The 18207-nt window shown below is 38.8% G+C and overlaps 1 protein-coding gene across 1 annotated transcript; it reads left to right on the top strand.

Moving 5' to 3' along the window:
• Positions 1-1753: 1753 nt before the first annotated feature.
• Positions 1754-15079, top strand: pptc7a (protein phosphatase targeting COQ7 a). The gene is made up of 6 exons (XM_081348224.1): positions 1754-2258; positions 5464-5643; positions 7490-7688; positions 11215-11338; positions 11426-11555; positions 12743-15079. Exons 1-6 carry the CDS (start codon positions 2057-2059, stop codon positions 12799-12801), a joined length of 894 nt encoding a protein of 297 aa, XP_081204350.1. The 5' UTR covers positions 1754-2056; the 3' UTR covers positions 12802-15079.
• Positions 15080-18207: the final 3128 nt, after the last annotated feature.

Genomic DNA, 18207 nt, shown 5'->3' on the forward strand with positions numbered 1-18207 from the left:
TATAATATTAAAAAATATTTATATTTTAAATAAATGCTGTTCTTTTTTTAAACTTTTTATTCAGTAAAGAAGAAAAAAAAGTATTACAGGTTATTACAATTTTTTATAACCTGTATATATATATATTAAGCAGCTCAACTGTTTCCAACATACATCGATAATTAATCAGCATATTAAAATGATTTCTGAAGGATCATGTGACACTGAGGTTTTTATTTTGCATCCATTTCAACACAGAAAAAAAAAAACATTTAGTATTAAAGTTTACATTGCATTTACAAACTCTCATTCAAGTTCCATATTATTTCAGTCCAGAAAACACTTAGTAAAGAGATTTAACTCTAACATAAGCCCTTACTGCCACCTACTGTCTGAGTAGTGGACTTACAAGGCCTCTCATGTTATTGTTACACATTTCATAACCCTGAACCTTTAAAAGATGTCAAGGTATTTTTACAATATTACAACGGTTTGCGAGGTTTGGTGAACGAGTTTAGTATACTGGGTGTTTTTAACCTAGCGTGAATTAAAACTCATGCATAAATAAAGACTGGCACTGAAACAAGCTTCAAATTATTTAGTCAAAAGAAACAACATATTAGACTTTCCAGGCATTTACAGTTAAAATACCAGCATTTGCAGGCCTACACTGCTGAACATTATAGCAAAGTGATACAGAAAAAGAGAAGAGTATCTAAAATATTTAGTCACTAATTGATGTTCAAATTATTTTTTAACACCATTTCAGCAGCAGGAGAACAAAATCGAGTATTAACAAAAGTTGAATAATTAAGATTAATGCAAGAATTCAGATGACACTTTAAATACATCAGTTATAATAAAAACGTTGACTACATAATCTTTTAATCATCTGATAACATTCTGGTTTGTGTCAGCTAATTAATCTCGTTTGTCTAAAGCTGCACTGCGCCAGCACGACCACTAGATGGCGGCAAACACTTCATTAGTGAACTCATCTGTTTCATAACACCAGCACTCCACTGGAAATAGACCGAACTCAGTATTATAAACTACAAGACTTAGGCCTGGTTCCACAGACAGGATTAGGCATGGTTCAATTACAACATTTAAGTAGCTTTTATAAACATGCCTAAAAAAACTTTACTGTTGTGCATCTTGAGACAAAAAAATTAAACTTTTTAGTTAAAACAGCTCAAACATGCATTTTAGTGCAGGGCTTGGTGTAAGCCTTGTCTGTGGAACCAGGGGACATTACTGACATCATAAGGTTTAATTGAAAGTACTGATGCTAGTTTGGCATATGTGTGGTCTGAGAGCTGCAGAAACTGGCCTGTGGCCAGAGGTTAGGAAGTCCATGTTCTCGTACTGACTGAAACCACAAGCTGTTAACATGCATTATCCCTCCAAAATTCTCTATAAAACTCCTAAAATGCTCTATTCTGAATCATAAATCCGTACTCAGAAATATGATTGTTTACAACCAGATTCTGAATATTTCAAGTGGAATCTTAATGTTTTTAAGCAAGAAAGAGGCTGCAATGGGCCATTACATGAAGCTCGTTTTTTTTACCTGCATCACCACAAAAACACACAGTAACCCATTTATTAATATTCATGAGTCAAAATACATTATATTTGTAAATATTCTATTAGTTCACTGGTCCCCATTAAACTGTTATATATATATACTCCATTAAATGTACACGGTTGCGTAACGGCGTCTGACGTCACAGCAGTCACAAGACTTCAGTCGCGCGCCGCCGCGGCCTTCAGTGCACGCGCAACAGACACGTGAGCGCGCAGCGATGGGGCTCACCGCGAGTAAAAGGAGTTTTATAAAACCCGGTTCGACTCGGATGTTCTGAATCACATCGGATCGGTCACTATGGAGAGCTGAGTGCGATAAATCGGTGATTGATTCGTAAAGGAAGCGAGATTTTGGAAGTTGATGCCGTTGTAAGGTCGTTTAATAACAACACTGTGGATGCGGTTGCTGTGAGTGACACCTCCAGACGTCATCAAGGGCCGTGGATCTGTTGTTAGTACTGAGTCTAACTAACGTTAACCGGGGGTGATGCTGTCCGTGCTCTCGTACGGTCGACTGGTGGCCCGGGCGGTCATCGGCGGACTCTCTCAGACCGACAGCCGGGACTACAGCCTGGTGTCCGCCAGCTTCGGCTTCGGGAAGGACTTTCGCAAGGGGATTTTGAAGAAAGGGATGTGTTATGGTGACGACGCGTGCTTTATAGCCCGACACAGATCTGCTGATGTGTTAGGTATGTAATGGCTAAAACCATTAAAGCATATTCGTGGTGTATACAAAGATAATGTGCTTGGAAGAACTGGTTTAGGCAAGTATCATCGTGCTTAAATCGCTTCTGACGTCACAACCGTCGCACATCGGCACAACAACAAAAGCCTTTGCAGTGTGTAGCCTATATTTATATTTTAAAAATCAATTAATTAAATCAACTTTAAATAACACTATTTTAATATTAAGGCAATTTTAATGACATGTTTCATAATAGTAAACATTCAGTTTAATTGGCTGCTTTAAAATATCTCCACTTAGCCTAATTTGTTGATATGTATTTGAGTATAGTGGAATAAAGCTTGTACTTTTTACTCACTGCATAAAAAAATAATCCAGAATTGCTTCACCTGTCACCAAACAATTAAACAATTAGCCTAAAGAGTATAAAATGAGTGTGAGCCCGTTTCTAATGTGTTGGTGCTCAACGTGACTGGAGGGAATGAACTGTTATAGTTATTGTAGGCAAAAAGCAATATACAATGCTTTCTATGGAGTGTTCAGAAAGTGATATGAGATTATTTATTAGTCTACACAACTCAGCTCAACGTAGCTTGTATTTAAAATTAAAAAAGTGGGTAGTATTTAATGTAGCTCAGTTATATCGCTGCTAGAATTTGCAGTGGTATAATATTCCATAATCATATAGACCTGTTAGTAACATCAACATTGCTTCTAACCCGAGAATGGCAACTTTTGGGGGTTAACGAGAGTGCACATTAGTTTTAGTGTAACAGAAAATCCATTGTCTAGTTACAAGGAAGTACATCTGAAAAGTGTGGGTGCAAAATAATAGATGAACACTGAAGGCCACACTGAAGGCCACAGACCTGGGTCTCAGTCTTTGTCTTGAAAGCAAATCTTTGCTTGGGAATAAAATTGTGTTTTACAAGGAAATAATATTTTTAGATGTCTCTAAAGAGTTTTTTAGATTTCAGTTTGAAGATGAAGCAGATTAGTCCTTGTCCTGCACCAGTTTCTTTGTCATTTAAGCCACTTAAATGCCTACAAATTCAAAATGTCAGATGTTAGAAGTCCTGCTAACATGTTTCTAAGGCCTACTTGGACAGCTGTACGTCAAAGTCAAATCAACCTGGGATCTAAATCCTCTTCTACAGCTCAAACACATGAGCAGGGTTCTGTGATGGCCCAAGAAGCGAAAAACCAACACTTCTCAAGCCTCAAGCCAGCAAATCTATCTCTGGAAATCCCAGTGCTTTTAAAGGCGACATCACAAGAGGATGCAGGTTGATGCGAGGGGACTTGCCTTGCCTTGCCTTGTATGGTCACGAACTAGGGTTCCTGCTCATTGTCAGATAGGAAGCTGGGAGGGTTTTGTAGGGAAAATTCCCTGTCTGTTGGACTGATTTGGAAATGCATGCACATGACATCAATGGGGTGTTGGCAGTAAATGTTTGCTTGCTTAATATTCAATCAAGACTGGTGCATCTTACAATCTACAAATCACTTAATTTACTTGAGCATAATTCTGGGTTCCCACACCTCGGTTAACTTCAAATTCAAGGGCCTTTCAAGGACTTTCCAGGTCTAATAGCCTCAAATTCAAGGACTTAATGTGGGGACGTTTGTTGTTGTTGAGGTGCCAAACGCCATGGCAATGTACAACACAAAGTACCTCACGTGGGAAACACTTAACATAACGCGTAAATGCGCGTAACTAACGTAAATCAAGCAAGCTAGTGTGCATAGACCACAAAAACACATTAGTGGACCAGAGGGAATAATATGGATTTTTTTTTCCAGAAAACTTCTTGCACAAAATAATTTCAAGCACTTTCAAGGACCTGTATACAGTATATGCATGTTCGTTTTCAAAAACTTTCCAGGGCCTTGAATTTTCTTTTCAGATTCACAAATTTTCAAGGATTTCAAGGACCCGTGGGAACCCTGATAATTAGTGGTTGACAGATGTGGGGTTTTCAATGGTAAATGTGCACAAAATCGCATATTAAAGTGAAATTAATTGAAACTTAGGCTACTCTTTTCATCGTTAAAGCATATAGGGGTGTCATCTAATTACAATAATCTCAAAATGGTCAACCGATAGCCAACATATTAGTCTATCACTAAACATAAGCATTTGTGCATCATATACAGTAGCAGCTTAGAAATGCTATTATCCTACATAATTTAGTGGGAAATGAGTTTATTGTCACTAGACAGTGTTCTGACACAGTTCATCTCAAATCTAGACAATAAACTAACCTACCTGTTTTCTTTAGCATATTGATCTCTATTCTTAGGTTGGTTTTACTATTTTTATTTGAGTCTGATACTGTTTTGCTACTCTGGTTTTAAGGTTGCTCTTAGCTTTTGTTGCTTTTATTTGTGTTTTATGTGTTTATGTGTTATTTTTCTGGTTGTTCTGTAAAGCACTTTGGTCAGCCGAGTGGCTGTTATAAATGTGCTATATAAATAAAGTGAACTTGAACATCTCCTTGTTAACCACTTTTTACTTTTCAAAGTCCATTTTCGCTTGTGGGTCAAGAAGTTTTCCCATCAGATACGTTCACTTTACCTCTTGATCACCTCTAAATCCTACTAGATTGTTTGCAGTTTGACCTTACATGATTCATTTTATATTATGGTAACACAATATAGTTATCCTTTGATGAAAACTCGACTACGGTGTATTTATGTACACTACCATTCAAAAGCTTGGGGTCGGTAAAATTATTTTTTTTATTTTCTTATGCTCACCAAGGCTGCATATATTCAATAATATTGTGAAATATCAGTACTACTACAAATGATTATTTTTGGCTTTATTTATACCTGTGATGCAAAGCTAAATTTTCAGCATCATTACTCCAGTTTTCAGTGTCACATGATCCTTCAGAAATCATTATAATTTGATTTGCTGCTCAAGAAATATTTCTTATTAGCAATGTTGAAAACTGCTTCATAATTTTTGTGTTCTTTGATGAATAGAAAGTTAAAAAGAGCAGCATTTTTTTGGAAATCAAAATCTTAATTACATTATAAATGTCTTTACTGTCACTTTTGATCAATTAAATGCATCCTTGCTGAATAATAATTATGAATTTCTCTCTGTAGATGCAAAAAAGCTGTACACAAACATTACAGCTATTGGAAGTTGTTTTGTCGCTTGTTAACCATTTCTAAAATTGTGTTTCTATCACCTATAGGTGTGGCTGATGGAGTGGGTGGCTGGCGGGACTATGGGGTCGACCCCTCTCAGTTCTCCGGGACGCTCATGAGGACGTGTGAGCGGCTCGTCAAAGAAGGGAGATTTGTGCCAAGCAACCCAGTGGGAATCCTCACCACCAGCTACTATGAGCTACTTCAGAACAAAGTACCGCTATTAGGTGAGCATATTCATCTTTAGATTATGGATTATGAAGTGAATTCATTTCACAAGTAGAAACAGAAGTGTGCAGTATGCTGTACAATGGAAGTCTCTCTCTCTTCACATGAAAGTGTCAAAAGGAGAGAGCTGCACAGAAAAAGCATTTGCATTTTGAATAGCCTATATTTTCATATTTCAACATTTTTCAAATCTAAACTGTAGAGACATTAGATCATAATGTGTTTTGGAGGCTTCGACATTATGCTCTGGCTTCAATTAAGAAGGGGCGATTGTGTTCCGTTCACTTCCATTCAATTATATTTTCATCTTTTGCTACATACTAAAGATCAGTTTTTCTACAAAGTAACTTTAGCATCAGACTAACATTCATAACCTAAGGTGTTCATAACCTAAGGTGTTGATGTGCAATGGCATGTTAACTATGCATGCACTGACATGTGAGACAGTACACACAGATATGCTATAAAACTGAGGACTGGATGTTCTGGGACAGTAAAGTTTTATTTTTCCTCACTTGGGAACGAAATGTTTTTGGGAAGGGCCTTGGCTCATTCTTCTCAGGATAAGATCAAAGCCGTAACTAAAATGTAATGGACTGAAATGAGTCACTTGTACAGTGTGCTGCCCTCAAAAACACACTGTGGGCTAGATGAGTCACGGACAGAGAGTGTATTGGGTCACAAGATTGGATTTTGTTATTAAATATGCACAATTTCAAAGCTAGTACAACTGAAAATAATGTTTATTTAATAATCAATTAATCATCTTTATAAAAAACTTAATGTAATTGTTTCTACTCCAATTCATTGTTGAAATGTAAACATAAAAAAAATAGTTTTCATGGCAGATTTATTCAGGCATAAACGTTAAATAATAAATGTCAAGTAAAAATAATGACCAGTAATATAGTGCATATATTTAGCAAATTGTTCTTTACAGGGTTTCTGCAGGGCATTAAAAAGCACAATATGTTTTAAAATTTAGATAGTTTTGAAGAAAATTCTATATTATCAATTTATTTGAATAGTCTTCATAGTTAATCATTTTTATTTGCTGTCGCAAAATATGTACATTAAGTGTGATAAACATGCGGAACCAGTTTGGTAATTGCTTCCGGTTTTTAATCGATTGACAGCACTAATATACCATCTATATCTATATAGATATAGATATCTGGTTACCGTGATTAGTCATGGGTCATGTATGGCATTAAAAATGTAAAAAATGGCATTAAAAAGCATTAAATTTAATTTGAAGATACCTGCAGAAACCCTGTGCTCTATAGAGTCCTAATGAACAAGCTATAGACACTGAATGGCTTTCCTGAGGAAAATGTAACATTACATATTGTACTCGAGCTGTTTTATTGAAGTCTTTTCGCAGTTGAAACACGAATTGAGCGATTGCATGAGTCATGATACATTTCAGTAAGTTGTACTTTTTCTTTCAACACTTGATGTTCACTCATGTTTATTTCATACAATGACTAGTAGTGAAGGGGAAGAGATGATCGGGTCACGTGCCGTTGGAACTGAGACACTACAGCGATCTGTCACCACATTAAAGAGTTTTAAAACGACATTTATTGTTTGAATTTCGTTAGAAAATAGACGATTTGAAAGCTGAGACTTATTGTGATTAATGGATGTTTTTATACAAATAATGTTTTGTTCGTGCATCAACTGAAAATAGCATAGACAAAAACATGTCGGTTCATCAAAATGAAGATTAATTAGATTTTAGGCTGAATGTTTTCAATTCAATTTTGGTGCATCGCTAACTTAAAATTGTTATGCTTTAAATGACCTATCACGTGACTGATTGAGCATCTTTCTCTACTTTAGGAAGCAGTACAGCGTGTATCGTGGTACTAGATAGGCAGAGTCACCGGCTACACACGGCTAACCTAGGAGACTCTGGCTTTCTGGTGGTTCGAGGTGGAGAGGTGGTGCACAGGTCTGATGAACAGCAGCATTACTTCAACACCCCTTTCCAGCTCTCCATCGCCCCTCCTGAGGCAGAGGGCTCCGTTCTCAGCGACAGGTGAGACCCTCACTCCTCTAGCTTTCTGATTATGCAACAGCATCGTGTCCCCAACCTAGACGCAAGCGAGACGTAATCCCCTGGCTGTCAGTGTGAGAGCATGATTAGGTCCTCACTCTGAGAGCCTGGTTATTAACTCGACTGGATAATCAGTTCCTCCTGGAGAGAAATGTGTCACTCTGTGTGAACACTACAGCGTCTACTCTACTGTCTAGGATACGTAATGATCTCTGTTCTCCTATCTCAGATTAGAACGGCTTTATTTGTCAAAAAACTACATTTCATAATTGTGCACCAAGCTTAATCTATCCTAAAAAATGGATAGGATTTTGAGCCGCAACTTATATTAAAGGGGTGGTATAATGCTCTTTTCACAAGATGTAAAATATGTCTCTGATGTCCCCAGAGTGTGTATGTGAAGTTTTAGCTCAAAATACCCCACTGATATTTTTATATAGCATGTTAAAGTCACTTTTTGAGGGTGAGCAAAAACACACCGTTTTGTGTCTGTTCCTTTAAATGCAAATGAGCTGCTGCTCCCGTTACAGGGGGAGGAGCTTCAACAGCTTGCACTCACACACACATGCACTGAAAATTTCAAACACTTTTAGCCTTTTATGGTCAAACCGGATTTAGACAATGACGGAGAGACTCAAGAAGAAGTGACAACATGTAGAAGCAACAGGACATTTCTGAATGTTAGTTGATGAATTTATGTAGCTTATGTGTAGTTATCTTCTAGTCATTGATTAGCATATTTTGTCTTGATAATCTATAAATCGTGTTCTGGGGGCGGGGTTTATGTAAATTCTAGGGTTGGTGATGTCACTAACCCTGGAGGAATGTGGTGTAGTCCCAACCAGCCATTTGTTGTAGTCCTTAAAAATCTCCCTTTGCTTTGAACTTTGAGCGTTGTAACTTTGCAGATGTTGTTTATGCTCAAACAGCAACATTACACACTAACTAAAGTTAGAAAAGTGAAATCATATTCAACCACCCCTTTAACTTTTACTCTAGCCTCCACATTAACACAATTTTTTGCATTATCTAGATTTATTCTCAAGCTTTTTAAGACATCATGTTAAGGCTGTTTTAATTATTGATCATTAATAATATAACTTTATATTCATAATTCAGGGTGTGCATCACGCTTTGATTCACAGAGCTATGTTGACTGATTGCTGAAAGCACTGAAAAACAAGTGCCTCTTCGGTTATTTCAGCAAATTGAAAACAATGACTGCAAAGATTACATCACTAAATTCAGAATTCAGCTCCTGGTTTAGACGTTCCCCATTATGCTTTTTCGAATATTACCTTTCATGTTTGTGGATGTAAAAGGTCTGCAAAGTTTCAAGGCTCAAAGTCCACGATAAATGGAGTCATCGTCTCCCAAAAGAATAGATTCCGAACTGCCTGAAACGAGACGTCAGCAATTCCAGTCTTTATTCCTGCATGAACCTACGTAGGTTTGTAAAAAATTTGCATAATGCCGCATACATACTGGGAACTATATTCTCAGAAGGCGAAGCACGGCTACTTGGGCACTGCTACTTCGGAGAATATAGTTCCCAGTATGTATACGGTTATAAGATGGCTGTGTCTCATGTGACCTTGTTATTTGTACACGCTGTGACTATACAAATAACAACATGTAAATAGGAAAATGTTGGCGTTATTTTGTCGCTTATTGGGAGCAGTATGCTAGCTGGAGCCATTTACCTCCAGTCTTTGTGCTAAGCTAGGCTAGCGGTGGGTGCACGCACGGAGATGGCACGCACGGAGATGAGAAGGGATACAGTGAATAAGCTGAAGTCCCGTGTTCCTTTAATACAAGTAGAATGCTTATTTAATAAAATTACCTCACTTAAGGACTTATTTTGTAAGATTATACCTGAAAAGGTTTTAATCATATGTTGATTTAAAAAAATCTTGTATTATATGACTTGCTGTTTTTGTTTGTTTGGTTTTTATTGTATTTATATGATATTTGTATTTTTGTAATTGAATTTGTGCCATGAAAATAGCTTTGAATGCTGACATGGCACTAAATAAAACAATCTGAATCTAAATCATTGGCTGCCCTCAAACATCTATTTTGACCCACCCTCAAACTGTAGTTGTAGCTGAGACTGGAAGAGTTCGGTTCATGTGGTCGACATGTCAAGAAAACGCAAATCTACTTTTGCATGCGCTTTCAAAGGACTAGACTTGCTCTCGAATTGATACGATAAAACTGATGCAACCGTTATTGTTTACATCTCTGTGTAATATCACAGTATCGCTGAGGAAGAGCTGAAACTTAGCTTCGTTTTCTTTGAGAAATTAGGTGATGTGCTATGGATATTATCAGAAAATGTAAGTGTTTTTGACCTTGGATGCATGTAAACCTATTGTCTAGCCATTTCAGTCGTATCCAACTCTTGGTGATTCTCTATAAGCCATCTCTCGCAATAGACTCTCAGCTAATTTTCTTAGCGATTATTTTGTTTCAGAGTAGGTCGCCAGGTCTTTCCCCATTATATGACTTGGGATTCCCTCTCTGTCTAGTAAACATGACCCTAAGTCAGTGATTTACAGTGAATTTATCACGGTTAAGCGGTGGTGTTGGGCTGTTTCTGCTCTGAGCTACATCCAGTTAATTTTAATCTTTCCAGACACATGACTTGGCTGCCAAGCTAATGGAGACAACCTTAGCATGGCGTCAGTTAACCCTGACATTAGCTGGGTTCTCTTTGACAGATGAGCTAGTGGAAGTAGTTCTCTGAGGCCAGTTTGCAGGTCTAAATCTCTAATGCTGTTCCATTTTATAAACCGTTTCCACTTCTTAATTCTCAGAATTTTTTATTCAAACTAAGTATCATGTTTAAACCGCATGACCCGGGTCACGGCGCAGACGGAGGGAATGACAGCCAGTGTATTCGTATCAGTGGGCATAATGCCCGCTACTGAGTTCCTGGAACAGAACACGACACTTCACTGCTGATCTGTATGTACTGTAATGAGGATCAAGCTAAAAGCTTCTTAGACTGAAACTGCTTTTATTCTTTTCAACTGTGCTTCTAAATATGGTCAGCAAACAGCAACGCTTACTGTTTATCAGAGCTACAGACATATTTCAACTTGGACGGCACAGAATGTGCACATAGTTGGTTTTGATGGATTGTTGAGGTGACCTAAAGACATTGAGAAACATTGTGAGAAGTGAATATTTAATTTCTTTCAAATATGTCAACATTCAGAATGGGAATATCACATTTCATAACTAAACTATTGAGTTTACTTGCATTCAAACAACAAACACGGTCCTTGTTACATATGTTACATGTACTTACTATAGTAGTAACAGTAAATTATGCATAATTACATGCAACTAACCCTCAACCAAACCCTAGTCCTACCCTAACCCTATAGTAAGTACATGTAGTTCATTAATATTACTCAGTACTTAAATATATAATTACACTGTAACAATGACGCCTTAAAATAAAGTGTAACCCAATTTTGTGTCCTCTTGTTTCCCACAGCCCTGATGCGGCTGATAGCTCATCCTTCGATGTCCAGTTGGGAGACATTATACTCACAGCTACAGATGGTCTCTTTGACAACATGCCAGACTACATGATTTTGCAAGAACTCAAAAAGCTCAAGGTACCGGAAACATCTACGTACTGCACTTCACTGTCCATTTTTTTGTCTTCCAGCGACACTAATACGAATTGTGTGCTCTGCTTTCAGAATACCAACTATGAAAGCATCCAGCAAACAGCCAAAAGTATTGCTGAACAGGCGCATGTTTTAGCATACGACCCCAATTACATGTCTCCTTTTGCACAGTTTGCCTGCGATAATGGCTTAAATGTCAGAGGTGAGATATACTCTTTTAAATATGACTAAATTGTTATTTCATTCATTTTGAACAAGCTACAACTTTTCCTTTTCCTGATTTACTTTCTCTTTACAATATTCTGAGATGCTAATGTGTATACACTTGCTCTGAAATCAATTACGTTTAAATTTATGCATTTGACAGATGCTTTAACTGTACATTGAAGGAGTTTACCAGTTCAATGCACTATAAAATTACATAAATTGTCACAATTTAGTTTTGGTTCAGTTCAAGGTTATTATAGTTACCTAAAACGTAAACAGTTTGTTACTTGAAATAAAAATAAAAAACACTTTTGTTACTTGAAATAAAATAAACGTTTAATAACGTTTTTCATTTATTTAGTTGATTAAAACTAAAACAGAAATAAAAATGAAAACTGTATAGACATTAAAAAACAAAAACACTATTTCACAAACTTTCTACAAGTTTAAAATTAAAGTGGAAAATACAAAAATAATAACTCAAAATATTTAAACTGCAATTAAAATGGCATATCAATTATACTAAAATAACATTTCAATTTGATTATTTTCGTATTTTCAAAATTGTGACGACACGAATGTCTGAAGTAGAAAATGCATGAACTCATAAAAATGCATACTTTAAATGCTTAAAATTAGCTTTGGATGAATGCAAAGTGTCGGATAAATGAACGCAGGATCATTGTTAGTTGGATTATTCCACTGAAAATAGGTCAAGAATTGCATTTTGAATGCAAAAATGAATGCATAAAAAAATTGGGTAATGTGGTCATCTTTGTTATCCCTTATCAATGCATTAAATTCATTATCAGGTAACACTTTACAATAATCCATTTGTTAACATGAACTAACATTGAAAAGTACTTCTAAAGCATTTATTAATCTCGGTTAATGTTTAATTTAACATTTACAGTTAAAAGAGTTACATCTGTTAATATTATTTAATGGACTAACATGAGCTAACAATGAACTATTGTAACAAATAGTGTAACAAATGTATTGCTCATTGTTAGATTGACTAATGAGACCTTATTGTAAAGTGTCACCCATTATCAGATTGATGCATTTTTATTTTCCTGACTGACATGTATTCAACGGCACACGTGAACGTTGTAGATGTCGAGTAAATATGTAGGGTTGATATTTGCCTGACAACGTTCCCTCTTTCTCTTCTCTCCAAAGGAGGGAAGCCAGATGACATCACTGTTCTGCTGTCGATCGTGGCGGAGTACACAGACTAATGTTTGCAAGGGCTGCAAAATGCTTCTCTTGTTGTCTTCCTCTCAGTCACTGGACTGGCAGATGTTTCCTGCTGGCAGGATCGAGGGCTGTTGGAGTGTTCTGTTTCTGGCAGGGACTTGAAGCCCACATCTGTTCCCTGGGTTCTTCAACCTCACTAGACTGTACTTCTGATGATGTTGCCTGCAGGCTCAAGTAAAAGATCACCTTGATACGGACTGAGTTGTGCTTTGCAAGGGCTACGACAGGTGTTCAACCCTTTTCTAGTACGTCTGAAAGAATCACCCGTGTTTCTGCCGTCCAGTGATGATGATGTGGATGAGAGTTGGAGGGTTTAGAAGGTAAAAATGGAGAGAGAATGAGAGAAAAGCAAAGCAAAAAGAAATAATTTGATTAGGGACAAGTGTACCAAAAAAAAAAAGAAGAGAGTTTCCGTATCAAGTAGAAACATTAATGCCTGGTTCAGATTACACAATTTTTTTTTTGTCTGTTACGATAGTCACTGTGTCAGATTACTCGATTTTGACTCCTAAAATCTTGTGTCGTGGATAAGAAACATGTCAGACTACACGTTGCTTTCTGACCAGTCATCGTGTGCCGTCTCACACACACACTTTCACTCACACACATACTCACACGCACACTCGCTCATTCACAAACGCTCACTCACTCACACACACACACACATTTATATACACACACGCTCACTCACACTCGCTCGCTCACACATTCACTCACACACATATATGAACGCACGCACTCACTCACACATGCTCACACACGCTCACTCACGAACTCACTCACTCACACGCACACTCACAAACGCACTCACTCACACACACACTCACGCACACACACTCACTGTCGCTCACTCACTCACACACTCGCGCACACACACATACACACACACACACACACTCTCGCTCACTAGCGCACACTCACTCTTGCTCACACACACACACACGCTCACTCACAAACGCACTCACGCTCGCTCACTCACACATTTACTCACACACATATACACGAACGCACTCACTCACACGCACACTCACAAACGCACTCACTCACACACACGCACACACACTCACTCTCGCACACACTCACTGTCGCTCACTCACTCACGCACACACTTGCGCACACACACACACTCACTCTCGCTCACTAGCGCACACTCACTCTTGCTCACTCACTCACACACTTACTCGCATGCTAGTCTTTTTATGGTGATGTCGTGAAGCATCGCAGACGCGACGCCGGTTGACGCCCACTATTACACACTTATACAAGATGAAATGATCGAATCTTGCGTCCCGACGCCCGTTGTCGTTTACGAATCCCCACGACACCCTATGTCAAGCGGATCGTGCCAAAATCAGGCTAAAATCGTGTAATCTGAACCAGGCATAAGATGGAAGCGTTGTGCCATGGGATTCTTTGACTTTGCAAAAGCCTAAGGGAGATGCCCTCAAGTTACATGAGTCTTGAGATGGCACGTTTTGCCTGTTTACTTTCTATTTTAAAAGACACCCGATCTGTATCCTCTGGACAGACGTCAGCTGAGATGTGAGGTTATTAAGCAGCAGTGACTACTACAAACTCTTCACTAGCAAATGGACAGTTTGTCGTCAGTGTTGCGTAACTTTACGATACTAGATTGATTATGACGCTTAACCTCATCAGAATACTGTCCGAGTTAATGATCAACAATAGAAATGCCTTTCCTCTGAGATCTTAACTGATGAAAGACACTTTTCTCAAGACAAGTTCTCATTACGTAAAATAAAAGAGTAGGACGGGTGTTTGTGTAAGCAATTCAGTACAGGGCAAATTACAGTTCTTGGGGAGGCGGAAACTTTTCACTTCATATTTATTAATTTAAAACAGTATTGAGTTTTTTAATCAGACTGCAAGGGATTGTGGGATGTGTTGAGAGGAAAAAAACAGTCCCACTTAAACCACTTTTAAGAGGTTCACATGCATGGTAGCGTGTGTGTGTGAGAGAGGAACGTTTACGATCTGTAGATATATTTGGAAAACCGGCTGTATATTTATGTATGACATGTCTGCATTTGGAAAGTGTAGTTATTACACATCAGATGTATATGAGAATATATTTGATAATTGTGTGGATTCTGTTATTAAAAAAAAATTTTTTTTTGTAAAATTTAAATTTTAAAATATCCCTCGAGGTGTTTACGCACAAAGCTAATGCTAGCATCTGTGAATGCTTTCAGTGGGTATGTCATGATCACATGATCTAATAAAGTTATATTTTTATAACTTCTGTAGGTCGCTGTTTTTCATTTCCCATGATGCATTGCAGTTATATACTGTATAATCAACTAGGTCTCCTTGCAATATATACATACTAAAACTTTAACTTTACAAAAAATAGTGTGTGTGTATAGCCTATGTATTAGTGCTGCACGATTAATCATATCGCAATCGCGATGTCAAGCCTACGCGATTATATGACGCAAAATGCTGCGATTTTATATTAAATAAACAAATTAGCGCTGTTAACGCAATTAACGCAGCATCTGTTAATTTTTGGCATCCTTTGGCTAGTGTTACATGATCCCGCTCTTATTCATGCAAATGCTTTTAAACCATTCATGCGCGATAAGACAAAAATGAGGGCGTTGAATGTCCTGACTGTGACACACAGAAAGACTCGCGCTAATATCGTGCGTGCGCACAAAACAGCATGCCAGAATACAGCTCTCTTTCGAGCTTGAACGAACAATAACACACACAATTATGCCAAAATGTCTTTTTGTCGAGTATCTTCATAACATAAGAGTAGTCTTATGATGAAAGTGAAGAGTTGTGACTCGTGAGAGAATGAGGCGCGTGTGAGATCCACGTCTCTGACAGCAGCGGCTGGTCTTAAAAGGACAGTACACAGTAGCCACTAATTATATATGTGGCTAAAGTTAATCAAAGAACAAAGGGAACAGAGAAAAACACTCACTGCTCTTGACCTAAATAACTTTTTTTCTTTAGGCAGATTATCACTAATCTGTGTGTGCATATATTTTCCTTGAGAACCAAGCAAGTTGACTCATGAAACCATTTGTTTATTATATCGCATATCGCAATCGCAATATGACATTTTCCCCAAATCGTGCAGCCCTAATATGTATGTATTTATATAAGTATATATAAGTTAAGTAAATTAAGTCTTGTATTTTTCTCTAATTTTCATTTTAATGTGATTCATATCAGAGCTGGGTGTTTTTTACGTTTGTCATTTTAGCTTTATTTTTAGTTGTAGTATAGTAATTGTGTGACAAATATTTGAAAAGCAAATACTGCATGTAATCTCTGATTTAATATGAGCAATTCATAAAAGCAGCATGTATAATAATTATAGAAGTATATAACAGTCTTAGATGAAGCATAGCATGTTACACTGCAGGAGACCGATGTCTTCTACCCACACAAACCGCAATGCTCGTTTCAGCTATGGAGCTATTCTAATCACACAAGCCATTTGCACCCTGATGAATTAACTGGGTTACAGCGGCGGATGAGTCTTCAAGGCCACCCGCAGAAAGTAGCTGTCATACATCTAGTTCTGTAGTGATTTTAAATTTGTTGAAGCAGAAGTGTCTAATTTTATTCAATGTTCAATAAGTCGGCTACATGTGAACCATTGGTAGATTGTCTTCCTGAAGAGAAATGAAAGACTAAAGCCCCTTTCACACAGCGCGTTGATCCAGGGAAATTGCCGTAAAATTCAGTAGCACATCACTGCAGTACACGAGATCCAGGGGGCGGAGTTGGATCCAGATCTAAGGGGTGGAGATTGGTAGGTTTAGGGGTGGGTTTAGGGATCAGGGGGTGGAGATGGGTGGGTTTAGGGATCAGGGGGTGGAGATGGGTGGGTTTAGGGATCAGGGGGTGGAGATGGGTGAGTTTAGGGATCAGGGGGTGGAGATGGGTGGGTTTAGGGATCAGGGGGTGGAGATGGGTGAGTTTAGGGATCAGGGGGTGGAGATGGGTGGGTTTAGGGATCAGGGGGTGGAGATGGGTGAGTTTAGGGATCGGAGGTGGAGATGGGGTAGGTTTAGGGGTGGGTTTAGGGATCGGGGTGGAGATGGGTAGGTTTAGGGGTGGGTTTAGGGATCGGGGGTGGAGATGGGTAGGTTTAGGGATCAGGGGGTGGAGATGGGTAGGTTTAGGGGTGGGTTTAGGAATCAGGGGGTGGAGATGGGTAGGTTTAGGGGTGGGTTTAGGGATCGGGGTGGAGATGGGTAGGTTTAGGGGTGGGTTTAGGAATCAGGGGTGGAGATGGGTGGGTTTAGGAATCGGGGGTGGAGATGGGTAGGTTTAGGGATCAGGGGGTGGAGATGGGTAGGTTTAGGGGTGGGTTTAGGGATCGGGGTGGAGATGGGTAGGTTTAGGGGTGGGTTTAGGAATCGGGGGTGGAGATGGGTAGGTTTAGGGATCAGGGGGTGGAGATGGGTAGGTTTAGGGGTGGGTTTAGGGATCGGGGGTGGAGATGGGGTAGGTTTAGGGGTGGGTTTAGGGATCGGGGTGGAGATGGGTAGGTTTAGGGGTGGGTTTAGGGATCAGGGTGGAGATGGGTAGGTTTAGGGATCAGGGGGTGGAGATGGGTAGGTTTAGGGGTGGGTTTAGGGATCAGGGGGTGGGGATGGGTAGGTTTAGGTATATGTAAGGTGGGAGGAGATCTGGATCCAACTCCTCCCCCTGGATTTTGTGTTCTGCAGTGAGGACCATCTCGTAAAATTGCTAGAGTGCCTTCTGTGTGAACGCAAACACGTCCCGGGATTGATGCCAGGATGGGGACATTGCCGGGGTCAGTCCCGGAACGCGCCCTGTGTGAACAAAAGCCAGGACCAATGCCGTAAAAGGGTATTTTGTTGCTTTTATTGTATTTTGAATTTTGAAGAAAGTTTGTGTTCGTCATCAACAAAGAAAGAACGAAAAAATGTCTGCAAACTGGAATGAAGCAGAGACCAGGAGCTCCTTACTATCCGCGCTGAAGCTGAGATCGTTCGCCAGCTTTGTGGAACTAATTACGTACCGTTAGTGTACGACCGAATCCGGGAAAAAATGCTCGAGCGTGGTTTCTCGAGATCGAAAGCGCAGATTATTAGTAAACTTAAGTCAGCTACATGTGAATCATTGGTAGATTGTCTTCCTGAAGAGAAATGAAAGACAAAATGACACTCTTCAGCTTTAAGACTTTATACAACGTTAGTATACGACCAAATCCGGAAAAAAATGCTAGATTAGTAGTAAACTTAAGATGCTGCGTAAAAAATCCACCAAGTGCACGACTACAATGAAAAGAGCGGTAGCGGAAGATTAGACTGGCCTTGCGTCACGTGTCTTTACGGGATGTGTGTGAACGCACTCACAGATTCCGGAAAATCACT

The sequence above is a fragment of the Scardinius erythrophthalmus genome, assembly GCF_964197995.2.
Source record: "Scardinius erythrophthalmus genome assembly, chromosome: 20".
NCBI classification, from domain to species: domain Eukaryota; kingdom Metazoa; phylum Chordata; class Actinopteri; order Cypriniformes; family Leuciscidae; genus Scardinius; species Scardinius erythrophthalmus.

Excerpts from the sequence above, each read along its gene's own strand:
- pptc7a (XM_081348224.1), top strand. The coding sequence starts at position 2,057 with ATGCTGTCCGTGCTCTCGTACGGTCGACTGGTGGCCCGGGCGGTCATC. Across the intron at positions 2,259-5,463 it reads CAGATCTGCTGATGTGTTAG|GTGTGGCTGATGGAGTGGGT; the intron begins GTATGTAATGGC and ends TATCACCTATAG. Across the intron at positions 11,556-12,742 it reads TAATGGCTTAAATGTCAGAG|GAGGGAAGCCAGATGACATC; the intron begins GTGAGATATACT and ends TTCTCTCCAAAG.